The sequence below is a fragment of the Peromyscus eremicus genome, chromosome 2 (assembly GCF_949786415.1).
Source record: "Peromyscus eremicus chromosome 2, PerEre_H2_v1, whole genome shotgun sequence".
Lineage (NCBI taxonomy): Eukaryota > Metazoa > Chordata > Mammalia > Rodentia > Cricetidae > Peromyscus > Peromyscus eremicus.
The window spans coordinates 127142336-127170221 of NC_081417.1; the positions used below are offsets into that span (position 1 = coordinate 127142336).

At 37.8% G+C, this 27886-nt stretch overlaps 1 protein-coding gene across 1 annotated transcript; it reads left to right on the top strand.

The window, feature by feature from the left end:
* Positions 1 to 27642, top strand: LOC131904866 (putative selection and upkeep of intraepithelial T-cells protein 1 homolog). The gene is made up of 9 exons (XM_059255865.1): positions 1 to 94; positions 5405 to 5488; positions 13025 to 13372; positions 14011 to 14292; positions 17481 to 17564; positions 19767 to 19796; positions 22738 to 22845; positions 26463 to 26585; positions 27602 to 27642. Exons 1-9 carry the CDS (start codon positions 1 to 3, stop codon positions 27640 to 27642), a joined length of 1194 nt encoding a protein of 397 aa, XP_059111848.1.
* The last annotated feature ends 244 nt before the right edge of the window (positions 27643 to 27886 follow it).

Here is a 27886-nt window from a genome sequence, read left to right on the forward strand (position 1 = left end):
ATGACTGGGCAGAGCATGCAGGAGGTGCATAGTTGGTCCCCTTGGCACCTTGCAAAAGTGGCAGCAGCAGTGAAAGCCCAGGCCCCAAACAGATGTGAGCAGGTGTGAAAGCAGTGCAAGTGTTACAGCTCTGGAGAGAAAGATATCCTGACCAGTCAGGAAGTCAGGCTATACCTACAGCTGTGAAGGGAGGTTTCCTGGATGCCTACAGTTCTGGAGGGAAAGGTATCTTGACTTGTTCGGAAGTCAGGCTAAACCTGCAAGTGTGAAAGGAAGGTATCCTGGATACCTATAGCTGTAACGAGAAGTGTCCTGACTTACCAGGATGTCAGGCTATACCTGGAGCTGGGGTCTGATGGAGGATGTTCTCCCCACAGGATGTGGCAATCCTGATGCTCTCTGAGAGATAGAGAGCTGCTACAGCTGAGCTCTGCTCTGCTCTCAAGGGAGTTTCCCAGCAGAGATATCCATTTCTTCTCTGCTCCAGCCCAAGTTGTTACTTCTGCCTTACTCTGCTAAGCAGAACTCCCTGCAGAAATGTAGCAACCCGTTCCAGCTCCGGAGAAGTTGTTACTTCGGCTCTGCTCTCTTAAGGGAACTTCCCAGCAGACGTTCTGCTCCATGCCAGCAAGTGAAGATCTTCATCCAAAACTCTTTCAAAGAGATTTATTTGGGAAGGAGGAATCCAGGAGAGTGGCTGCTTCTGCCAGAGTGGAGAGGGACAGTTGCCAAGTGAACAAGCAGAGGGGATTATACAGGGCTTCTTACGGGTAGACTTTTTCCAGGGAGAAGATCTTCAGGGAGAGAATTGATCAGATTTCTATCTCCTTGAGCTTGGACAAGCTCAGAATGGAATGGCTATATTTCATGCTCAGGGACTGGTTGTTTTCTGCTCAGGGATTGGTTGGTTTTCATGCTCAAGGATTGGTTGGTTTTATGTTCAGTTGGTCAGGGGCAGATTTGGCTCTGGTTTCAGGGCCAAAGTGTGTTTCTTTCACTGGCCCTTTTTAGCCTTTTGGGTCTAGTTTCAGGGCCAGGGTATATTTCTTTCACTGGCTCTGATTCCAGTACCAAAGTTTGGTTTCTGGGTCAGGGTGTATTTCTTTGGTTATGGTTTCAGGGCCAGAGTACGTTTCTTTCACAGGCTCTTGTTTCAGGGCCACGGTGGGTTTTTTGGCTGGCCCTTTTACCCTACAGGTGGCCAAGCTGGTCTGTTAGCTCTAGCCTCTGACTTAAGGTAAACTTTATTGTCAGTCTCAGGTGTGTCAGAGTGTGATCAAAATATCCCACAACAAATCAAATTTTGATTAGAACTCCATATAAAGGATTTTTTAAAAAAAAAAAAAAACTAAATCATAATCACATAGTTTCCTCTCTCCCTGTTCCACCTTCTAGTCCCTGCTTTGTCCCACCTCTTACTCCTTCTCAAATTCATGACGTGTGTGTGTGTGTGTGAGTGTGTGTGAATAGATATAAAAATATGATCCGTTGAGTTCATTTGTTGTTGATTGGATGTATATAATTTGAAGGCTGACCACTTGGCATTGGGTAACCAATTAGAGAGCTCATTCCCAAGGAAGATTAATTCTTCTTTTCTCGGTGGTCATTAGTTACCTGTAGTTCTCTGTCTAGAGGTGGGGCCTTGTGAGATTTCCCCTTCCGGGACAGCACTTCTATTGGTGTTGTCATTGCTCTGGTCTTGCTTAGACAGCCATTTTGTTGTAGGTTCAACGGTAGAGCTTCTCTATCATTTCTAGGAGACACAATTTTACAACAACAAATCCTCTGGCTCTTTCCCACCCTGTGTTCTACAATGCGCATTGATCCTTGCGTATAGAAATTGTGTTGTAGATGTATCCCATGATCAGTTGTTCTATGTATTTTGACCAGTTGTGGTTCACTGTATTGGTTTACCTAGGCAATAAAGAAAAGATTCTCTGATGAATGGTGAGTGCTACACTTATTTCTACAGTTAGGAATTATGCTGGTCTAGTAAACTTGCAGTGGTAATTTCTCCTCTAAGATCTATAACCTCACTAGCCCTGGGCAGTTGGTTCTATTTTCAGTACCAGGTATGATATTCCTCTTGGTGTGTGGGTCTTAAATCCAATTAGAGAACTGTTGATTGCTGCTAAGATATGAGTACCACTATTGCACGTTTTGAAATATTTTTCCATGCTGGTCATGATTATAATTCACTGATATCATGGCTGGATGGGAATATTGGTAGTTTTCTCCTTTGGCACCTTGCATGGCATCTTCTGCCACTCTCAAAGTTAGTCCTCAGGGAGGAGGCTTTCAAGTTGGACCCAGATCAAATCTTCTGAATCACACGTTCATAAGTACACAATATCTTCAGCAATAGGGACTTTCCTTCACTTCTGGGAGACAACCGTGGGAAACAGCAGTAGCCTATATTGTTTTGGGAGTTCCCCCTGACTAACAACTCAAAATGAGGTTTCTCATGCCTGGTGCTGGGGTTTTTATTAGCTGCCCATGGCTCTCTGGGAAAGCATTGTCAATTCATGTGGCATATCTTCATTAAAATATAGATATACATACATAAATATATTGTTTATAATTTTTAGGTAAATATAAAGTAGTATGATTCCTCAAGGCTTTTTCAAATATCTTTATTGTTATTTATCCGTTCTCCCCATTCTTCTTTATTGAACACTCTCTATTTTCCCTATTTAAAATGCCCATCCCCATTTTCCCCTTCATATCACTTGTGTACTTCTATTCCCCTTCCATGCTCACTTTTTCCTGGTTTCTGAAGTTACTCTAGGATATATACTTCCGTCTAAAGACTTGCAGCTAGGAACCACACATGATAGAGAACATGTGGTATTTGTCTTTCTGTGTCTGTATAACCTCCTTCGGTATAATACTTTCTAGTTCCATCCATCTACTTGAAAGTCATGGTTTAATTTTTCTTTACATCTGAATAACATTCTGTACTGTATATATACCACATTTTCATTATCCATTAATAGGTTGAAGGACATTAAGATTGTTTCCATTTCCTAGATATTGTAAATAAGGTGGAAATGAATATTGCCTGTGCTATATATTGTCAAGTTCTTTGAGCACATGCCAAGGACTGGTAAAGCTTGGTCATATGTTAGATTTATTTTTAGTTTTTTAAGAATTCTCCACACTGATTTCCAGAGTCATTTCCAGACTGCACCAGTTTTCAGTTCCACCAAGAGTGAATGAGGGTTCCAGTTTCCTCACCAGCATTTGTTATGGCTTATTTTCTTGACCTTAGCCATTCTGACTGGTGTGAGATGAAATCTCAAAGCTGTTTCAATTTGCATTTCCCTTATTTCTAAAGATGAACACTCTTTGAGGTACATCTTACCCGTTTTGATTTCTTCTTTTGAAAACTCTCTCTTCAGATATAGAGCCTGCTTTTCAGGTGGGTTGTTTCTTGACTCTTTGTTTTTTCAGTTCTTTAAACATTCAGAGTATTAGCCCTCTGAAAGATATATAGTTAGCAAAGATTATCTCCTACTATGTAAGTTTCCCCTTCACTTGAGTGATTGTTCCCTTAGCTGTACAGAAGAGTTTTAGTTTTCTGAGTTCCCACTTATTAATTGTTGGCCTTAATTACTTGGCAAACAGAGTCCTATTTAGAAAGCCCTTTCCTACACCTACATCTTATAGGATGCTGACCATGTTGTCTCTGGACAGTTTCAGCATTCCAGGTTTCAAATTGAGGTCACTGATCTTCTGGATTTAATTTTGATGGAAAGTGATAGATATGAATATTCATTCTTTCACATGAGGACATCCAGTTTTCTCAGCACCATTTATTAAAGATGCTATCTTTCCTCAAGTATATAATTTTGGCAACTTTGTCAATTATCAAATGGCTACAGTTAGGTGTATTTATGTTTGCGTCTTCTTTTGGGTTTCTATAAGTTGTTTTTTGTGCCAGTATCCTACTGTTTTTATTGCAATACCTCTATAATCTATATAGAAATTTCAAGTGATAATCTCTCCAGTATTGTTGTTGGTTGTTTCCAAGATTGCTTTGGCTATCCTTAGTATTTTGTGGTTCTATACAAATTCTAGGATATTTCTGTGAAGAAACTCATGAGAATTTTGATTGGGATTGTGTTAAATCTACCAACTGCTTTTAGTATAATGGTCATTTTCATAATATTAAATCTACCAATCTATGAGTGTGGGAGGTCTTTTCATTTTCTGATGTCTTCCTTAATCTCTTTCCTCAGAAACTTTGAAATCTTCAAATACTTCTGTATTTCCTTGGTTAGATTTATTCCAGGATATTGTTTTGAGGTGATTGTACATGAGTGTGCTCATGATCTCTTTCCCAGCATGCTTGTTATTTGTATATAGGAAGGCTAATTTTTGTAAGTTGATTTTTGTATCCTGCCACTTTGTTGAATTTTGAGAGGTTTTCTGTTTGGGTACCTCTTACATATAATATCATATAATCTGCAAATAGGGATAATTTGACTTCTCCTTTACTATTTATATCTCCTCAATTTCCTGCTCTTGCCTTATTGCTTCAAGCACCATATTGGAAAGGAGTGGGGATAGTGAGCAGCCCTGTCTCATTTTTGCTTTCAATGGGATTGCTTTGAGTTTTATCCATTTAGATTTATGTTGGTTGTGTATGGTGATATTTTGTTTAACAATTAAATCTTGCCTAGATATCAGAGTGCAGAACTGAGTCACTAGTTAGTAATAGCATAGTAATTAATAATGGACTAAACCTCTGAAACTGTAAGCCAGGCCTAATTAAATGTTTTCCTTTATAAGAGTTGCTGTGGTCATGGTGTCTCTTCACAGCAATTGAAACCCTAACTAAGTTAGGCAATGTCTCAATTAACAAAAAATTCAGTGGGGTTCTTAAAATGTCATAGAAGAAAGTTATTTCCTCTATATAAAATGATTATTTAATTTCTACCATAAATGAAGATAAATATGACTTTAATTTCTTTCTGTATAGTAATTAATAAATATATCTAATGATTCCACTAATGGAGGCTTTGGAAATCTGCACATGTTCCCCATTTCCATCAACTTTGGGGAAGAAAGCAGGCCCATAGAGTTTTCAACAACAACAACAACAACAATAATAATAATAATAATAATATCCAATCAAGCCTTGGAGAAGACAATCCTGTAAAAATAAATAAATCTCTGGGAAAATATAGTCATTTTATTGAGCCTTCTTAGCATAAACGTCATATTTGCTAATAAAACTTCAGAATGCTAAATAACACAAAATAAATGATTCTCCTGACATGCATTTGTTGTTTACCTGGGATTAAAAGATGATGACAGCCACAACTTGAAGACAGTGCTTTAGGCAGTTGCTGATTTATCTGACTTCTACACTGGTTATGAATCTGCTTTCTTTTCACAGGTGTGATGGATGATGGAAAACTACTTGTTTACAGACTCAGTGTTTTTGTCGTGTGCCTCCTTCATATGATAGCATTGAGGGCAGGTATGAATTTCTCACTTCCCCTCATGAACTTTATTGATAACAAGTTTGCAAAGAAAGAAAATGTCAAAGGCTCTGCTGCCAACTTCATGAAATTTAGAATTATCTGGGAGAGAAGCCTCTGGGCAAACCCATAGGAGACCATATTAAATAGGTAAACTGAGGTAGGAAGACCTATCCACTGTGGATGGCTCACTTCCCCAGGATGAAATCCTAGACTGTATGAAAAGGAGAAAGTGGTCTGAGTACAAGCAATCACTCCTCTCTACTTGCTGGTTGTGAACACAATGCAAAAGCGAGCATGTGGATCAATGGAATAGACTATAAAGATAAATTGTCACAACTAAAGACAAGTGACTTTTTACAAGATGGAGAAAAAAATGGCCTTTCAACAAATGGTGCTGAGAAAACCAATATACATGTGTAGAATGTTAAAACTATAGCCCATCCTGGTCATGTATAAAACCAGTTCAACATATAGAAAAGATTTTAATTTAAGATTTTTAAGTTCTGAAACAGAGGGAAAATGTGGGAAAACATTTAAAGATATAAACATAGGCAAGGACTTTCTGAGTAGAACTCAAAACATTCGGGAAATAATGCCAAAAACAGACAAATGGGATTGCATGATATTAAAATATCTCTGTACAGGAAAAAAAGCAGTTAACTGAATGAATGACATACAGTATAAGAGAAAAATATTTTCTAGCATTACATCTGACAGAGGACTAATATGTAGAATATATAAAGAACTCACAAAACTAAATACCAAGAAATCCAACAATCTGATCAATAAACAGTCTAGTTAAATACAGAGTTCTTAAAGATGAAGTACAAACAACCAATAAACATATGAAAAAAGTTCGACATGATTAATTATCAGATAAAAGAAAATTAAATTACATTATGATTTCATCTACCGTTGTTAGAATGACAATCATTAAGAAAATAAATGAATGCTGGCAAGTGTGCTGAAAGAAGTGTGTTACACACTACAGGTCACAATCTAGATTAGTGATATCACCACTGATATCAATATGTAGGATCCAAAACAAGCAAAACAAAACAAAAAAACTAAAGTTCATCAACCATATTATCCAGCTATACCACCTTTGGTTATTTATTGAAGGATTCTAAGCCAACATACCACACTGTTACTTGTACATGCATGTTTATTGCACCATACCCCACAGTAGCTGTGGAGTTAACCTTTGTGTCCACCAATAGAGAAATACATGAATAAAATAATATTCAACTATATAGTAGAACAAAAATTCACTTGAAATAAAGTGGATTCAATACATTAATGCACATTAATACATTAAGCAAAATACTGCATGTCTTCTTTAATTTGTGAGTCCTGTATTTTAGATAAATGCATAGAGGTGTGTTTGTATGTATAGCATGAAAGTAGAAGTCAAACTAAGGGATTAAAGATGACAGCAGGAAGTGGAGAAGAGAAAGAAAAGTATTAATGGCTTGTTGGGGGCATGGGGCTTAGTGAAAGTACATTATACACTTAAAAGAAAATGTCCCTAAGATACCACCACCTATATATAATGGGTATATACCAATAAAAAAAAAACAGAAATAAAACTACTATACAGTGATTTTAAACTGAGCTGCTGATGCCTTTTGCAACTCTATGGCCCTGTCACTCCCTGTTTTGCTATAGAGTGGTTCCACTTAGATCTATAAGAGTGCTGCCAATCTTGAGAGTTCCTTGTCTACCACCATCCTTTTCTAAATGATGGTCCTCTGTATCTCTGCAATGGTGGTCCTCTGTGTCTCTGCAGTCTTCCTCTGTGGCTTCCTACTTTGCAACCCTGAGATGGTTACTCAAATAGAAGGCTGTTGTGTGCTACTGCCACCTGGTGGTTTTAGGTTGTTCCAGCTATCAGATTCTGAAATTTTTTTTTAATATTTTTATTTTATAGTTAACTTAATTTCACATATCAGCTACAGAATCCCCCATCCTCCCTCCTCCCACCCCCCAACCTTTCCCCCAATCCACCCCCCCATTCCCTTTTCCTCCAAGGCAAGGTCTCCCATAGGGAGTCAGCCCAGCCTGGTAGACTCAGCCAAGGCAGGTCCAGTCCCTTCCTCCCTGCACCAAGGCTGAGCAAAGTGTCCCTGCATAGGCCCCAGGCTCCAAAAAGCCAGCCCATGCACCAAGGACAGGTCCTGGCTCCACTGCCTGGGGGCCTCCCAAACAATTCAAGCTAATCAACTGTCTCACTTATCCAGAGGGCCTGATCCATTTGGAGGCTCCTCAGCTATTGGTTCATAGTTCATGTGTTTCCACTAGTTTGGCTATTTGTCCCTGTGCTTTTTCCAATCATGGTCTTAATATTTCTCGCTCATACAATCCCTCCTCTCTCTGGCCAATTGGACTCCCAGAGCTCCACCTGGGGCTCAGCCGTGGATCTCTACATCCGCTTCCATCAGACACTGGATGAGAGTTCTGTCATGACAGCCAGGGTGTCTGGCCATCTGATCACCAGAGCATGTCAGCTCAGGCACTCTCTTGACCATTGCCAGTAGTCTACAGTGGAGGTATTTTTGTGGATTTCTGGGGACCTCTCTAGCACTTTGCTTCTTCCTATTCCCCTGGGGTCTTCGTTCATCATACTATCTCCCTCCCCATTCTTCCACTCTGTTCCTGATCCAGCTGGCACCTCCCACTCCCCTAAGCTCTCTTTCCCTTGACCCTTGCCCTCTATTACCTCCCACTCCCAGTTTGCTCATGTAGATCTCATCCATTTTTCTGTCATTGGGAAATCCCTGTACAAAAACACAACCTCTAGAGGCATCACAATCCCTGACTTCAAGCTCTACTATAGAGCTAGAGTAATAAAAACAGCTTGGTACTGGTATGAAAACTGACATGTGGACCAATGGAACCGAACTGAAGACCCCGACATTAATCCGCACACCTATGAACATAAGATTTTCAACAAAGAAGCCAAAACTATACAATGGAAAAAAGAATGCATCTTCAACAAATGGTGCTGGCATAACTGGATGTCAACATGTAAAAGCTGCAAATAGATCCATATCTGTTACCGTGCACAAAACTTAAGTCCAAGTGGATCAAAGACCTCAACATAAATCCAGTTACTCTGAACCTGATAGAAAAGAAAGTAGGAAGTAGTCTTGAACACATTGGCACCAGAGATCACTTCCTAAATATAACACCAGTAGCACAGACACTGAGAAAAACAATTAATAAATGAGACCTCTTGAAACTGAGAAGCTTTTGTAGGGCAAAGGACATGGTCAACAAGACAAAATGACAGCCTACAGAATGGGAAAAGATCTTCACCAACCCCACATCTAACAGAGGGCTGATATCCAGAATACATAAAGAACTCAAGAAATTAGACATCAACATGCCCAACAGTCCAATTTAAAAAATGGACTATAGAGCTAAACAGAGAATTTTAAACAGAAGCTCAAATGGCTGAAAGACATTTAAGGAATTGCTCAACATCCTTAGTCATCAGGGAAATGCAAATAAAAATGACTCTGAGATACCATCTTACACCCATCAGAATGGCTAAGATCAAAAACACTGAAGACAGCTTATGCTGGAGAGGATGTGGAGCAAGGGGAGCTCTCCTCCACTATTGGTGGGAATGCAAACTTGTACAGCCACTTTGGAAATCAATATGGTGCTTTCTTAGAAAATTGGGAATCAACCTCCCTCAAGACCCAGCTATACCACTCTTGGGCATATACCCAAGGAATGCTCAATCATACCACAAGGACACATGCTCAACTATGTTCATAGCAGCATTATTTGTAATAGCCAGAACCTAGAAACAACCTAGATGCCCTTCAACTGAAGAATGAATAAATAAAATGTGGTACATATACACAATGGAGTGCTACTCAGCAGAGAAAAGCAATGACATCATGAGGTTTGGAGGCAAATGGATGGAACTAGAAAAAATCATCCTGAGTGAGGTAACCCAGACTCAGAAAGACAAACATGGTATGTACTCACTCATAAGTGGATACTAGATGTAAAGCAAAGGACAACCAGACTGCAACTCTCAATTCCAGGAAGGCTTCCTAGTAAAGAGGACCCTAAGAAAGATCCTGAAATTCTTAAACTCAGAAATCCTCATGGATGCACCTGGTGTCAAAAGACTTTTACCACTCTTGAAATGTCATATGATCCACCTACTCTTCTTTTTTTCTCTCCCCTTATGAACCCCATCAACCATCGTTTGTACTCTATAGCTTTGCTTTTCTAGAAGGCCATACACTTGAAACCATACAAGCTTTAATAATAGACAGTAGTCCATTGTATAAATGTGCCACATTTGGTTTGTTCAGTTATCTGTTGAAAAATATTCAATTTCATCCAAATTTGAACAAGTATGAGTAGTGATGCTATAAACATTTGGGTGCAGGCTTTTGCATGGACCTATTTTTCAAATCCTTTATGTCATATCTAGGCATATGAAATATGTAGGCTCAATACTATGGTAAGTCTAGGGTTAATTTGGTTAAAAAAGAGAGAAAGAGCGAGAGAGAAATAGAGAGGGAGGGGGAAGGGGAAGAAAGGAAGGAGTGAAGATGTGTCTCTGCCCTTCCTCAACTGCCTAAGACACCTTCTGATTGGTTTAATAAAAAGCTGAACAGACAATAGCCAGGCAGGAGAGAACAGGTGGGACTTCCAGGCAGAGATAGGAACTCTGGGAAAAAAATCTGAGATGTGGGAGATTCGCCAGCTAGACAGGGAGGAAGTCAGAGGTAAGGTACTGAGGAGGGGTAACAAGCCATGTGGCAGAACATAGATTAATATAAATAGGTTAATTTAAGTTTTAAGAGCTATTTGGGAGCAAGCCTAAGCTAAGGCCAAGCTTTCATGATTAATTAAAAGTCCCCATACCATTATTCAACAGCTAGTGATATAAAGAAAGAGCCTCTATACAGGTGTGTTAACAGCCATTAGAGCATGGGTAGACTTTGAGGGGCTGCATACATGAGGGAATCTTACTCTCCCTCCTGTACCAGCCATCAGATGCCAATAGCTTCTCAGCTAGGTGTGAGACTTCATCAGCCCCTCCTCCATTCATCTTGGGATTTGGGTGAGCTTAAACTTGTGCATGCAGTCACAGATGCTGTGAATGTATGTGTGTGAAAGTTTAAGCCAGACAGAATTGTCTTTTCTCCACAGACCCCAGAAGTCATCCTTGTCACAAGCAAAATTTCCCTATGTATTTGCATCTCTAAACTGTCCCATTGAGATCTCTTCTTATGGACTAATTTGAGATTGTAAGAACATTCACTGAATATATACAATGAATTTTAAGATATTGTAGAGATATTCTAAACTCAGCAGGGTAGGGGACTAAAGAAGTTTCTCTAAGAAGTTCATTGATATGCCGTGTGTGTGTGTGTGTGTGTGTGTGTGTGTGTGTGTGTGTGTGTGTGTGTTTTCAATTTTAGGGCAGAGGATCACTTCACATTCATGCATTGATTTGTGTTTTTGCCATATGGTTTAAAATTTCCAGTGCACCTTTGAGAAGGTTTCTTTCTTTCCTTTAAGATTTTTATAAACTCAAACATGTGTTAATCCAAGTACTGATCAACTGTAGGAAAATCTGGAATTGCATTTGAAAGTTTTGACTCTAGACTCCATATGATCATCTGCAGTGGTCTAGTTATATTCAAAGGAAAAACAAAACAAATAACTTGTCCTAGCATGAGGACATTTGGAAGAGTAGGTTTTAGCACTTTATTCTGTCTTTCTGGTAAAACTAAAAAGAAATAAAATAGAGTTCCATAATAAAAAAATATAGAATAAAGGAAACAAAAATTTTTACTTAAATTTTCACATATACATACTATATTTACATCATTTCCACCACTTCCTCTCCCTGTCCAGCTCCTCCTATACACACAATCCTTCTCAAACCCACAGCCTATTCTATATTACACACACACATACACACACACACACACACACACACACACACACACACACACACACCCTACTGAAGCCATTTAGTGTTGCTCATATGTATGAGTATTTAAGACTGACCACTCGTGAATGAATAACTTATGAGGGGGCTGATTCATGGAGAAGACTGATTCTCCTCTTTCTTGGCCACCATTAATTGCTGTACATCTTCATCTAAGGGTGATTGAAACCTAGTGAGATTTCCCCCTCCCACATCAGCATGTCAACCTGTGTTGACAGGGCCTGTTAAAATGACCACATTGTTGAAGCTTCATGGGTGCAGCTGCCTTCTCATATGGAAAATACTATCTCACACAGGTGAAATCCTGGTTCTCTGGTTCCTACAGTTATACCACCCATTTTCTGGGATGTTCCTTAAACTGTGGATGCTATTTTGTAGATGTATTAGTTGGGGCTGTGCACCCCACAGTTAACTGTTCTCTGCATTTTGACAAATTGAGAATTTCTGTAGTCATTTCCACATGTTTCAAAAAAAGTTTTTTTTCATAAAATATATTTTGATCATATTATTTTCCCTCTCCCTACTCCTCCCAAATCCCAATACATCCTTTACCTACCTACATCATTCTCTTGTTCCCCCGCCCCTTCTTCTCTCTCTCTAAAAAGTCAAGCCGAGATGACTCAGTCAGTAAAATTCTTGCCACAAAAAGAAGTTTTTGGTAATAGGGGAAAGCTACATTTATATGTAGATATGAAAATATATCTTAGAATGCAGTTAGAAATTACATTAGTTTAGGAGAATGGCAGTAACAGGTTCTTGAAGACAAATTTAAACATGCAAGGAATAAGAGTGTTTCAAAATCAAAGAAAGTTAAGAGTAATCCAAGAAGATCTGTGAAGCTTAAGCATAAAAGCAAACATATACAACAGCTCATTACAATTAACTAGATCAAGCCCTCTGCATAAGTAAGACAGTAGATTAGCTTGAACTGTTTGGGAGGCCCCCAGGCAATGGTACCGGGACCTGTCCTTATTGCATGAGCTGGGTTTTTGGAGCCTGGGGCCTATGCTGGGACACTTTGCTCAGCCTGGGTGAAGGGAGGAGGGGACTGGACCTGCCTCAACTGAATCTACCAGGCTGAGCTGAATCCCCAGGGGAGTCCTTGCCCTGGAGGAAATGGGAATAGGGAGTGTGTTGGGGGGGACAGGAGGAGGAAGGACAGGCGAATCCGTGGCTAATATGTAAAATTAAATTAAATTGTAAAATTAAAAATAATAATAATAATAAAATAATAGATAAAAATAATAAATAGAATCGTTCAGAGAAAGAATGAAATAGAATGAAAAAAGAGACTACTACTGGGCTGATAGCAATTATCTTAGGAAGCCATTTAGCAACAATGGAAATTATACACATTTCATAAGGGGAATAGTTTGGTGAGCCACCATTGAACTCATGTAAAATTAAGATTCTTTTTTACAGTGTGCTGGGAAAAAAATGACCCACAATAAAACTGTGTTTGTGTGTTTTGAGGAAGGGGTGACTTAGTGGGTTTCCTTGATTAAGGCATTCACATTTTGGTTCTTGTTTCTCTTCCCAGAACGATTTACAGTGACTGGATTAGAGAAGCCAGTCTTGGCTCCATTTGGTGCAGTACTTGAGCTCAGTTGTCAGCTGTCTCCACCACAAAATGCCCAGCACATGGAGATCCGCTGGTTCAGGACCCACTATACACAACCTATTAACCTATACGAGGATGGCAAAGACCTGTTTGGAAAAATTATCCCCAAGTATGTAGAGAGAACAGAGCTCCTGAAAGATGCCATTGGAGAAGGGAAAGTGACCCTCAGGATCTTTAATGTCAATCCTGATGATGACGGGCACTACCACTGCATCTTCAAAGATGGCAAGTTCTATGAAGAGCACATCACAGAAGTCAAGGTCATTGGTAAGCATGGATTCCTCTGAAACTAATTCAGTGATTCACATATAAGAAAAATGTCCACTTATAAATTCTACAAGGAATTGAATCTTGAATGGTTTTGTTGCTTTTTATAATCTGAAATTTAACTCAGTTGTTTTGATTTATTAAATAGTAATTTTTTTTTTTTTTTTTTTTTTTTTTTTGGTTTTTCGAGACAGGGTTTCTCCGTGTAGCTTTGCGCCTTTCCTGGAACTCACTTGGTATCCCAGGCTGGCCTCGAACTCACAGAAATCCGCCTGGCTCTGCCTCCCTAGTGCTGGGATTAAAGGCGTGTGCCACCACCGCCTGGCCAAATAGTAAATATTTTACTGAAAGAAAAACTAAATGAAACAAAGAAGCCTTTCATCACCAGACTTATTTAGAACAGTAAGTCTGCCTATTAGTATAATAGTTGCTAATTAGTATTATGTCTTCTCCAACTTTCCATCTGGTGCCATCTCTTTTAATTGATTTATTATGTCAATTCGATCCCCCTTAGAGTTTTGACTATCCTTATATGTACAGACAGTGGAGTTAACATAGAGGAGGAGTGGTTTTCTTTTTGTGTTCTTTTCTTCTTTCCATCTACTATACACTACTAATTCCCCCTTGTTTATAACCAGCTGGGAGCTCCCGGGTTCAGATTCTTGTTCATCCTCCTACTACCAAAGGTGTCATAGTGGAATGTTACTCCAGAGGTTGGTTCCCACAACCTCACTTGGAATGGAGAGACAGCAGAGGAGAGGTCATTCCAGCTTCATCAAAATCCTACTCACGGGATGAAGACAAATTGTTTGATATGAAGATGACACTTCTCCTTAGAGACAGCTCCCTCAGGAATGTCACTTGTTGCATTTGGAACCATCTAACAGGCCAAGAAGAAAGCACAAGCATTGTTCTACCAGGTGAAATTCGTGTATTCACTCTTGAAATAAGTTTTATATAATTTATACTTGACACAAAACTCATGTGCCTTTTTCACTTGGTTTCGGACCATTACTTTCCCTTCATTTTATTCATTATCTCATCTGTTTTCTGATTGATTCCGTTTGCTAGATTCATTTCTTTCATCATTTTCCTAATACTGGAAATTTTTGTACATGAATTCCTGTTTTGTTTTGTTTTTCCTAGAGTAAAGTGTTGTTTGATGTTTAGCTAAATTGCTACTCATTTCTTAAGATGTTTTATCAACATTATTCATTGTAAAGAATATAAAAAGCTGAGAAATCCTTAAGAAAATACTCAACATCCTTAGCCACCAGGTAGATGTAGACTATAACTTTGAGATCTCATCCCAGTCAGAATGCTGAGGTTAAAAAAAAGAATGACAAATGCTAGCATGGATATGGGAAAAGGGGTTGCTTAATTACTGGTGGTAGGAATGCACCTGATAAAGTGACCATGGAAATCAGTGGAGAGATTCCTCAAAACTTAAAACTAGATCTACCCTATGATCCACTCATGGGCATATACCCTAAATACTGTACATCTTATTATAGAGATACTTCACTGCCCATATTCATTGCTGTTATCTACAATAATAGCTAGGAATGGAAACAACCAAGATTTCTATCAAGTGATGAATGGATATTGAAAATATAGTGCATTTACACAATGAAACATTCAGCTATTAATAAAAATGAAACAAAGCTGCTTTTGTTACTAAGATTCTATAGTAAAATTTGAGGTCAGATACTGTAATACATTGAGCATATACAACCAACCACAAATCCTGATGTGAAGAAAAAGCCACACTTAATGGTGCTGGTGGGAATGTAAACTATTCTAACCACTATGGAAATAGTGGTTGAGGTTTTAAAAAACCTGCAATAGGTTGCTATAGAGATGGATCAGTGGTTAAAAGCACTTGTTGCTCCAGCAGAGGACCCATGTTCACTTCTCAACATCCACATTGTGCCTCACAACTATCTTTAACTCCTTTTCCAGGGATTCTGGTGTTCTCTTCTTACCTTCAGGAGCACCAGGCATGCACATTGTTCATACACATACATGCAAGCAAAGCACTCATAAAATGAAATAAATAAATCTTTTTAAAAGTCATTTAAAAACTCTGCAAATAGAACTATCATATATGAGTTATAATCCAGATGTACCATTTATACATATACCACAAAGGACTCTAGAAGTACTCACACATCTATGTTTATTCTATCACTTATCATAATAGCCAAGCTGTAAACACATAAATCTGTAAGCAAATGTGGCATGTAATTTTATTCAGCCATAAAGAAGAATGAAGTTGCATCATTTGCTGGAAAATGTGTGCAGTTAGTGATAACATAAAGTGGAATAAGGCCAATTCAGAAGGACAAATATCATGTTTGCTGTCATTTGTGGACACACACACATATATACACACACACACACACAAAAGCAGAAAGGAGAATAGGGAAAGGACTAAGACTATTGAGAGGAATGGTGAGAGAAGAGGAAGAGAAGGGAAATATAAAGCATGTGATTATGAAATTGTCAAATTATGAAACCTGAATCTATGAATGCCGAGAACATATACCAATTTAAAAAAGAAATTAACTACATAAATATATTGTGCACATACATCTGTTACTGATGGAAGTATTATGGCAACTCCACATAGTTAAAAGGGAGGTTTATTTGGGGGTTTTACTTCCAACTAGTAAAGGAATAGGTTACAGAGTCTGGGAGAGGTGAAGTACAGTCCAGTAGTGTTCTCTGGGAGAACTCTGCTTAGTCTACCACAGAAACCAATATAGCTAGCACATCCAGATCTTGGGTCTTAAGGGCTCCAGTCTCGGCCCGCCTCAGGGGCAGGCCATAGGTAATCGTGACAGTTACCAGAAACCTCACTGGGGGTAGTACTTCCAGGTCAAAGCTGGAACAGCTACTCACTACAATCTGTAACAGTTATATCTTCTTGATTCACAGTTCCCTTTATCAATATATAATATAATATATTTTAATAGCGATAAAGAGGTGTTCTTAATGCTCATAAGTTTTGCTTGAATCTCCCTGGTCAAATATAAGCATCCCTGCTGTCTTAGCTTTCTATGACTGTGATAAACACCATGGGCAAAAGCAACTTGGGATGAAAGTTTGATTTGGCTTACACTTCCAGTTCACAGTCCATCGATAAGGGAAGTCAGGACAAGTAGAAATAGAGGCAGGAACCATATAGGAAACCTGATCACTGGATTGATCTTCATGGCTTGATCGGTTTGCTTTCTTTTTTTCTTTCTTCCTTCCTTTCTTCCTTCCTTTTCTTCCTTCCTTTCTTTCTTTCTTTCTTTCTTTCTTTCTTTCTTTCTTCATTTCTTTTTTGAGACAGGGTTTCTCTGTGTAGCCCTATCTGTCCTGGAACTCACTCCGTAGACCAGACTGTCCTCTACTCACAGAGATCCACCTGCCTCTGCCTCTGCTTCCTGAGTGCTGGGCAGATATTTTTTTCTTTTTTCAAACCAGGACTAGCTGCCCAGAGTTGGCACTGCCTAAAAATGGGAGGGGTCCTCCCACATCAACCATTTTCTCTCTCCAGCATCAATCATTAATCAAGAAAAGGTCCCAGAGATAGGCCCATGGGCCGATCTGATGAAGGCAATTCCTCAAACAATATTCTTCCTTCCAAGATCAGTGTAGTTTGTGTCAAATTGACACAAAACTAACAAGCACACTTGCCTTTTTATTGCTTCTACTCTCTGGGTCCATAGTTTTACCATCATTCAGTAAGAATATTGCCATTGCGTGTGACCTAAGAGTTTAGACAGAACTGAAGCACTGATTTGGAACTGGCAGAAACCTATGTTTCTTGACAGGGGAGAGGACAAATTGGCTTTTCATCTTCTGTTACAGTCAGGGAGTTCATGAGACAGAAATGGTGGAAAGAAATGGAAAGAGTGGCCTTTATTGTTTGCACCAACCACATACTAATTTACACCTACGCTACTTTTCACACAGTTCATATCTGCCTCTCTAAAACTGGCCTAAAGTTACCATCAAGGGTGGTAGGAATGGAGAAGAATTGGATATGCCACGCCACTCCTAATTGGGTTGGTCCAAACACTTCTAGGTGGTAAAAATTTGTGGCTTTCTATTTCAGTCGAAATGTTTTCTTGGAATTTTATTTGGAAGATGATTGTGGGTGTGATTCTGACTATGATGACACTCTTCATAATAATACCCAGTATTAAACTACATATTCTAGAAGGTAAGTACATTTTCAGGATGGAAGAAGCAAAGTGGGAGAGGGAGAGGGACCTAATACTGCCTTACACTTCATTTGGAAGCCTGTCTGCAAGGATATTATTATGGGTCATACATTAGACATGCAACTTTATCCACAAAAGTCTCTCTCTTGCTGATGGAGCTGCTGGAATTGTTCTTTTTAAAAGCCTTGCTTCGTTTGCATTAGTCAAAAATGAAAGTTCATTTTCCTGTGGTAATAGATTAAAAAAAAATTGGAAAGCTTCTTAACATCTAACATATGTACACCCCTCTCTCAGCTTCAAGGGTCCAATCGGCTCAATGTGGCCAGAAAGTAAAGTTCTAAACTGCACATTGCAGTAATGGCTGCATAGTATCCATTCAGTGTAACACCAGGAAAACTGAGCCTACTGGGAGAGGTATACCAGTTGGACTATCAGAAGGTTTAATTTCCTAGGAGGAAAAAGGCATTCCTTTTTTTTTTTTTTTTTTTTTTGGTTTTTCGAGACAGGGTTTCTCTGTGTAGCTTTGCACCTTTTCTGGAACTCACTTGGTAGCCCAGGCTAGCCTCGAACTCACAGAGATCCGCCTGGCTCTGCCTCCCGAGTGCTGGGATTAAAGGCGTGTGCCACCACCACCCGGCAAAGGCATTCCTTTTTAACAGTGCTATATTGGGAGGAAGTGAACTTGAAGGGTCACAAGAAAAATTAAAAGACAAATATACATCAGTTCAGGTTTTAAGGGTGCGCTAATTTTAATAACCTTGAACTAACAAATTCCATCATATGAAACTCTATCTTTCCAGTGTGTATTCAAGGCCATTGAAAATTCTTCCATGTGCAGCTTAGTTGTTAGGTAAGGATTTGGGTATCAGAACTTATGTGTTTCTCTCTTATTCTTGACTTCCCCTTTCACTCCCAGCTGAGCTCCTTGCCTGAGTTCTATTATCTGAATTAAAACAGGTGCCGTTCTCAAAAACTGCATCTAAACCACACAGCAGAAAGCCACAGACTCACTACATTTATTCTTGTTTATTGCTGTTTTGCAAAAGTAAACTCATACTTACCTTGTTCACTTCTTGTTACAACCTAGTTTGTTTTGTTTGTTTGTTTTATAAGAAGTGGGTCTTTGTTGCTGTTTCTTTTTATCGCTGAATCATTGAATGCATTTCCTTCTTCAGAATCTCAGATCCCTCCTGAGAGACTTGTAGTTAGAGACTTTTCTAAGTAGAACTTTGTCACCCAAATCCCCTCCAATTATTAAGTCTTTATCTCTGGTGAACCTTGAGCTGGTAACATTTTACTCATCTTGTCTTCAAAGTACTTCTAGATCATTCTAAAAGAAGCAGAGTTGATCTTATAGTAGGAATTATCATATCATCTTAAGATGCTAGCACTTACTGAGGCTTTGCTACTGGCAAACCTTATTCGAAAAGTCTTATACTTAGTAAGGCTCATAACCTGTGTTGTATATATTTAATTAAATAATATAACTAAGCCGGGCAGTGGTGGCGCACGCCTTTAATCCCAGCACTCAGGAGGCAGAGCCAGACAGATCTCTGTGAGTTCGAGGCCAGCCTGGGCTACCAAGTGAGTTCCAGGAAAGGCGCTAAGCTACACAGAGAAACCCTGTCTCGAAAAACCAAATATATATAACTAAATACTTATCTGTTAAAATTATGTAAAAATTTTATATTTGCTCATATTAAATATTAAAATAGCAAGATTAAATATTGAACCTAAATCACATAGACACTAGCGGTAGGACAAAAGACAATACAAGTCACACAAATACTCATATCTTACACTATACCTATTAAGTTTGACTGTGCCTATGATTCCCTGGAAGAGGAATGAATAATACTTAAGGAAGAAAGTACATTATGGAGCACTTTCATGGAGAGAAGACACAGCCAAATTCTTCCACTATGTTATGCACTAAAAAGTATTTTAAAGGTCCTTTCATCAATAAAAATTCTTCTTTATTTAAATTTGCCTTTGATAAGATACTAGATTATATATTGTAATTTTTGGACATTTTCACTCTCTGATTAACTCTTTTAATATCCCTCACAATCCCACAGAATATCTTCTTCACAGGAAATACCCCAGCTACTTTTATGTTACTTGTTTGTTTTGTTTTTTGGGGGTTTTGTAATCCATTAACTTTAACTGTATGAGAGGTTATTTACTGAAGCATGGGAAACTTAACAGTTGCTACATCACTGAAGAAAATAATTTACCCTTCTCTGGCAACTACCAACTGACAGTAGCTCCTGGGGGGAGGGGGGAGGTCTCATAAATCCCTCATACATCAGTGATAGAATAAATACAAGTCCCACCTTGCACAGGAAAACACAGCTGCAATGAGTTCATGAAGATAACAGCCATACTATGTCTAAAACTCATAATCTGGTCTTTATATTTTTTCCATCACCACAAACCTGCTTCTGCCATGCTTCTTGAAACCTGGATGGGATTGTATGTATGTATTCTATTTAGGGCTGAGCATCCAACAGTCCCTTATTATCCACACTTTGACAAGTTATGAGTCTCTACATTAACCATCACCCACTGCAAACAGAATTCTCTTTCTCTAACCAAGGATGAGATCAACACTACCCTATGAGTTTAAATACAAATATTTGGAAGTTACTTTGACAACATCCACATTTACAAAAACTACAATAGTATGTTCCCAACTTGGGTCTGTGAATTCCCAAATCTTGGGCTTTTGGTCAGGTTTACATTACCAAGCCTGAGTTCCTTCCTGTGGAACAGGCCAAAATCCAATCAGAAAGTAGTTGGTTGCCACCATAACAGTCATGCCACTATTTCACTGGTGGCCACAACCTACCTGGAAGGTTGGTATTGTAGCCCATAGGATTCTCAGGTAAGTAAGACCACCAATGGCTTTTCCCTCCCAGCAGCCTGAAAAGCAATTTCCAACACTAGGAAAGCTATCCAATGTTTAAGAAGCTTCCAGATCAATTTCAGCTTGCTTTCTCAGCGTCTTGCAATGAAAATGTGTGTCATCTTCAGTAATGGTGTCTTATTGTTATTGGTGAAGAACCAAGAGCAATGGCTATAAACGTGTATAATTTTGAGGAGTTCTGGGACCTCCCTAACCAGCAACACTTAGGGAGATATCCCATATGGGCATAAGGATTTTAATTTAATAACCTATGGACTATAGGAACAGCATTATTCATCCATGAAGAATACCTTCATTCAAACTATATAAATATATTTACCAGTCATTTATATACTTCTTTTGAGAACTGTCTATTCAATCCCACAATTTGCTTTTTAAAAATTTAAGACATTTTATTTATATTATATGCATGAGTATTTTGCCTGCATGGATGTATGTGCACCATGTACATACTTGGTGGCCATGGAGGTCAGGAGAGGATATCAGATCCCCTTTGGAACTAGAGTGACAGATAGTTGTGGTTGACTACATAGGTGCTAGGAACCAACCCTGGCTCCTCTGCAGGAGTCACAAATGTTCTTAACAACTGAGTCATTTCTCCGTAACCCATTTTTATTAGATTGTTAGTTTTCTTGGCATTTGTGGGTTTTTTATTTATGTATTCCAAATACTAGTTTTCTGTCAGGTTTATAGATGGTGGAGACTTTCTCCCATTCTCTAGGCTGCCTCTTCATATGATTGAAAGGTTTCTTTGCTATACAGAAGCTTTTTAATTTCCTACGTCCATTTGTTGATTGATTATATCCTGAGTGGCTAATGTAATTAAGAGACAGAGTTAAAATATGCTGTCAGACCACATAAAACAACCTTATCTTTCAAGAAGATGAGACACCGAGACAATGCAAACCACACCATATTGTGTTTTTAGGAGAAGAAAAAAACAAACAAAAGTAATAAAGTACTAAAAATGGGAAAGAGAAAAAATTAATATTGACAAGAGCAGAGCAGAAAATGGCTGAGATGTCCTGCTCAAAGGACCTGATGTATTAAACAAAAACAAGCAGAACCTGAAAAGTGATTGAGCTGATGCTGGCTTTCATCCAGACTTGCTCATGGTCTTTCCCCACTGCTGGGAATCCCTCTGCTATAGGCAGTCCTATTCTCATTGCTGCCTCCTTATTTGGTTGATTGGATTACTGACACTTTCCTAGGACTATGTTCAGAATGCTTCACAGGTAGAATTTCAGATCTGGTCACACCTGTGCAAATTTCTTCTGAATTCAATTGTGAACATTAGCCTCATCTTTATGCTATGGTTCTTGCCAATGTCCTTAACTTTGCATGGAATCTGTGTAAAGATTTCCTGTCATCAGGTTTTCAGCTTAATGAATACTATTCAGGCCTGATTCATGGTTTGTTTGTTTGTTTGTTTGTTTTTTATAATTTCATGGTGTTCTGTTTATGGGTTTCAGTGTATAGTTCTTTATCAATTAGACTGGTTCACCTAGGGTCATGAGCTACTGAGCTACCATGAAAAACAAAAGTCTTTTTGAAGTGGCTTCTTACTTCTGCTTTATTGATTGCCAGTGGCAAGCATCCTGTGCCAAGTGGAGAACATTTTCTCACTTCTCTGTTGCTGTTGTCTCCATGGGTGTGGCCTTATTGTCCAAATGTATCCAGCACCGTTCAGATCGCAGTTTTTCTGTTTTCCCCAGATTATCTCCTGGAAAGCCTGGCTGACTGTGCCTGAATGACATCAGTCATCTAAAGTCCTCCTGATGAAATTCTTATATCCAAAGAGCATAGAGTCTCAAGCAGTTCAGAGGTCATCAGAATTAATCTGCTCCCAGCATCTTTCAGGCACAGATAAAATGACAATGACAATCATGTGCATTATATCCTGCTCTCTAATTACCCCACTGATTGATGGGTGAGAGAAAGACCAACATCTGTCTTTTCTAAATATATTTGTCCTCAACCTGAGACCATTCCCATCCTAAAATCAGCTGTTTTTTTTTCCGCTTTGTTTTTGTTTTTGTTTCTTTTGTTTGTTTGTTTGTTTTTGTTCTTGTGTCCAACAGTTCTCTGATCTTTTACTTTTTGGCCTTAGCACTGTTTGAAATGCAGAGAGATGACATTAAAATGTAGACCTTACCCTTTTCTGTTAATTCAATGTTTCTACCAGCAAATAACCAGTGATTTTAACACCTTTTCTTTAGGTTGCCCCTGCATATGCAGATCTCCTTTGCTTGTGGCCATGGTAATAACCATTATTTCTGTTGTTACACTCATATTACTCATCTTCTGTTTGTACAGAAAAAATAGAGGTATGTGATGTAAAGAAGATGCTATATTTCTATAAAATTTCTATAAATCTCTCTTTTTCCAAATACTCAGTCACAGCTTAGCCAATGGAGAGTGTTAACAGTTTGCATTTCAGGAACAATAAGCTTTGGAACATATGGTGTTTGGATTCCAGCCTCTGGGGTTTTATGGGTTTAAAGATATAAATTGATGATATATCTGCTCCTAAACAGTTTTCTTCAGTTTGATAATGTTATTATTTACATCATCACTTAATCAGTTAATTCATTCATCCCATATCTTTAGGCTAGAGGAGATAATAATCAGATAGACCTTAAATATCTTAAGTGAGAGATTTCTTGCAATTGATGTCCAAAAGATGACCTGCTTCTCAAAATTATCCACACTACAGAATTTTTTCTCAATTTTATGATGGATATAAACATCCGCAATGCATTCTTCTTCTCTTTGAGAAGAAAATTGAAATGGTAATTATGAAAGTTCAGGATTAGCTGAATGTAACATATTTAAAAATGTGTCCTCTACTTTACCTTTAATCAACAAGATAATTAATTAAAATAAGTACAACTATGCATTAAAAGTCCCAATGCAGAAGTCTTAAATTAGAAGACTTTTTATATTGAGTAGTTGGATGGAAGACACAAATGGCCTTAAGTTGAAAGAAAGGATTTTGAAATTATCCTACACTATGGTCTGCTATGTCCACACATAGGCAAACATTTAAGACATCATGATAAACCAGTTAGTCATAAAAAGACAAACGCTCTCCCATTCCATTTATATCAGGCACTTCTAGTAGTGAACACCATGCAGGCCTAAAATAGAGTTGTGACTTCTGGAGTTGCAAGTCGGGAAATTGTTTGATGAATTAAAATTTCAGCTTGTGAGATAAAAAATCATTCTGGAAATCGATGGTACTAGTGGTTACACAAAAGGGTAAACACATTCACTATTCAAATGGGGAAATTAAAAATAACTATCATAATAAAAATTATGCATATCCATTTTACCATAATAGCAAAAAAAATTAATGCTAGTTAATATCATTTAAAAACATTAAAAGAAGTTATTGAGCCGGGCGGTGGTGGCGTACGCCTTTAATCCCAGCACTCGGGAGGCAGAGGCAGGCGGATCTCTGTGAGTTCGAGGCCAGCCTGGGCTACCAAGTGAGTTCCAGGAAAGGCGCAAAGCTACACAGAGAAACCCTGTCTCGAAAAACCAAAAAAAAAAAAAAAAAAAAAAAAAAAAAAAAAAAAAAAAAAAAAAAAAGAAGTTATTGACTGCTAGAAAAGATTTTTAGAAAAATATTAACAAATAATTTAAATGTGAGATATTTCTTTCATTTTTCACAAGAAAGCTAATATTAAACATCTGTTATCTTTTCTACTATTTTTGTGAAAGAATTGTGTATTTATATTAATGGAACACGGCCCTGAGGGGTTGTAATGCGTGTTGCATACTAACATTATGCATAATGCTACTGTGACCATGAGAATACAAGTATTTCTTCCAGACTCTGATTTTAATTCTTCAAAAGTGTACACTAAAAAGAGGAACTTCAGCATCCTATAATACCTCTATTTGCACATGTTTAATGGTTTTTAACCTATTTATGTATCAGACGTCCAAATGAACAATAGCTCATTATAGGGTTTTTTCCTGATGATATTGGGCATTTTTGTGTGCATATTGTCCATTCATATATCTTTTTTGAAGAAATGTTTATTCAAGTCATTTGCTCATAATTAGTTAGTGTTGATTGGTTTGACTGTTGAGTTTCAGAAATTTTGTTTTATCAATAGCTATTAATCCTTGTTACCCATTCCATAGGTTGCCTTTTTATTTTATCAGTTATGCCTTTGGATACACAATTTAAAAGAATACAGTCCAGTTTTTCTCCTGTTTCTTTTGTTGTCTGTGTCCTTGATGTTACATCCAAGAAATCAATGCCAAAATAAATGCAAAACTTTCCCCCTATGTTTGCCTCCAAGTGTTATAATAATCAAACCATTTGGGCACTGTGTTATGTATGGACAAATAAGGGTATCCAATTTTCCTGCACTGTTTCTTGAAAATATTTTTCATCACTTGTTGAAAAATATTAGTACCCTTAACAAAACTTATTTTTGTTCTGTGATATATAGGTTCTCAGAGCCATTCATCTGGCCCCTATGTCTATCTTCATGTCAGTATCACATACTTTTGTGTGATGAAGAGAGACAAAAGGATAGCAGCTTCAATCCATAGTGATCATTTCAATGGGGAGGTGGTAAGAGTTTTTTTAACAGAAGGTCATGAGTCTGTCTGTTTGCACCTCTGTGATAAGAAGTGATCAGAGCACACATTCTTATATTTGTAGGGCAGAATCAAATCATATGTCAACATACATTTTATAAATAATTTTCCATTCTATGGAAGCTATTGAATTTTCATAACAATTAGTCTTGAAGAGAAAAAACCTATTTTATTCAAATTAAATATACATAACATAAAATTAATAATTTTAGCATTATCTTTCCATGACATTTAGTATGTTTTCATTTCTGCACAAACATCATCATCATCTATTTCCAAAGTACTTTGGTCTTCCCAAACCTTTAGTAACTCCCTGACAGTGACTATGCCTACCTCCAGTCCCTGGAAACTACCATCCTATTTTCTGCCTGTATACTCTTAATTAGACTAAGTGCTTTATATAGGTGGACTCTTTTAATAGTTGTATTTTTGGAACTGATTTTTTTAATTCAGTATAATGATTTCAAAAGTTTATTCATGAGAATTTCTTTTCTACACAAGTTTGAAAAAAAAACATTGTATTGATATTAGACATTTTGCTTATCCATGCATCCAGTGACGGGCACTTGTGATATCTATATTTTTTAGGTGCTACATATAATGCTACTATGAACATAGACATACAAATATCTCTTCTAGATCCCACTTTCAACTCTTTGGTGGATTTATTAATTATTAATTATTAAAAATGTAAAATTTGAATCTTCTGAATACTTTTATTTTGAGTAACTATCATGCCATTAGATATCTTAATAACTACAGTTAATTTAGGGAAGTGGTTTCTAATCAACATAATTATGTAGTACTGAAACAAGTAACCCTATTATGTTCACAATGAAGATCTGAAAATGTTTTCTACTTCACCCAGGAAATACACTTTTAATGGCTGTTTATGCTATACATTAGCATACTACTTTTGAAACATGTAAGATATCAACTTCAGAGAGTCTATTTATTCTAAAAGCACTCTATTTCACCACACCCCTTAGAAAGAAACCCTGAATCCTTGAGGCCTCTCATCACTTCATAAAGGAGATAAAGGTGTAATATATATACATGAGTCCTTCAGACTCTGGCTATCCAGAGCATGTATCATGCTCCTTTGAATAAGACAATGTATATCTGTTTTTTCACAGCTTCTTCCAGGCTTATGCCAAACATACTCATTTTTAGATTCATCCATATGACCCAAACTATTTCTTCCCCAACCTCATATATCCAGAAATATGGAACAATTGGAAGCAGACAGGTGAATCTATCAGAAATCTTAATAAAGCCTTCCTTTCTATGCTTTGAATACCCTAATTCTTGTATCTCTGCCCAATCTTTGTTTCAGATGCACAATTTGACTTGGATGGTATGTGGCTGGATGACATGACTATGATCCTGAGCATGCTGATGGTGTTCGTGGTCATGCTCATTACTTTTATTTACTTCATACTGAGAGGTAAACCGTGTGGGGAAGGTGGAAACTCAAATGATGGATGTGCAGACATCCAGAAAGTTGACTTTCTGTTCCTTGTGTTTTAATACCTGTGTTAAGAAAGAAAACAGAGTTATCTAAAGACTTCTAACACATAACCTTCTTGGGATTCCTAGAACCTCTATTAGCACCTGTGTTAATACTTTCAGTGCCAATGACAGCCTCAGATCTGACTTCACTTTCTGACAACTGTCCTAGTAAACATGGAAAGCCCACTATGTTTCATCTAGAAATTCTCTAAAGCTTCTAAACACTGGCCTATTTGCCATATTTAAAAATCTCTCCACATTTGATTTCAAAGTTTGAGCTACTCTACCAGAAGCACATATGTATTCACAGGAGTTTCAACTAGAAATACTTCTGAATCTTTATTCACTGGAATATCACTGAAGCATCTGCTAACATTGTACCCAAGGTTAAAAGTTCTTGTTTTGTTGTACAAGTATAAATTCCATGTGAAAAAAAATGAAGAGACTATAGAGCAGTAACCCAGGAAAGAAAATTTAATGCTTGATTATTGTACTTGACCAATATTCTATAATCTGACAAACCTTAAGACCTATCTAAAACTGTGTTTATGATTAACCCAATATGTACCTTTTATTAACAGTACATTTTCTCCCTAATATACAAATTCCTGGTGAGTTATTATGGACAATAAATCTATTTTATTTTACTTTATGTGTATGGGCACTTTGCATATATGTATGTCTATACATCATGTATATATAGTGTCCACAGGGACTAGAAGAGGGCACTGTATTCCCTAAGATTATAGTTACAGCTGGCTGCATGCTGTCATGAAGGTGCTAGGAATCTAACTCAGATCCTCTAGAAAAGCAATCAGTGCTCCTAACCATTGAGCAATCTCTCCAGCCTGGTGATTTTTTTCCTTAAGCAAAACAGTGTATAACCTAGACTCAGAAAAGAACAGTGTACATTGTGCCTTCATCATTATACTTTCTGTTGGCTTTCCCTAGACCTTCTGTTGAAAATTGCCAAGTATCGAGTCATTCTGTAAGACAAACCCATATGCAAGCACCTATCAAGCTTTTATTCATTTATTGCAGTAGTTAACAAGAGCCAAGAGGAAAATTGTGTCTAGCTTCACACTGTTCCAATTTTGTTATGGAACCATACTTGAGAAATAATCAGATGAAATGTGGCTCAAGTTAAGGAAATCATCTCATCACCAAGGGTTCTGTCAGTTTATGGAGTAAAAAGGAAAGAGGCCACAGGGAAGACATAGGGTTAGAAATGCACTG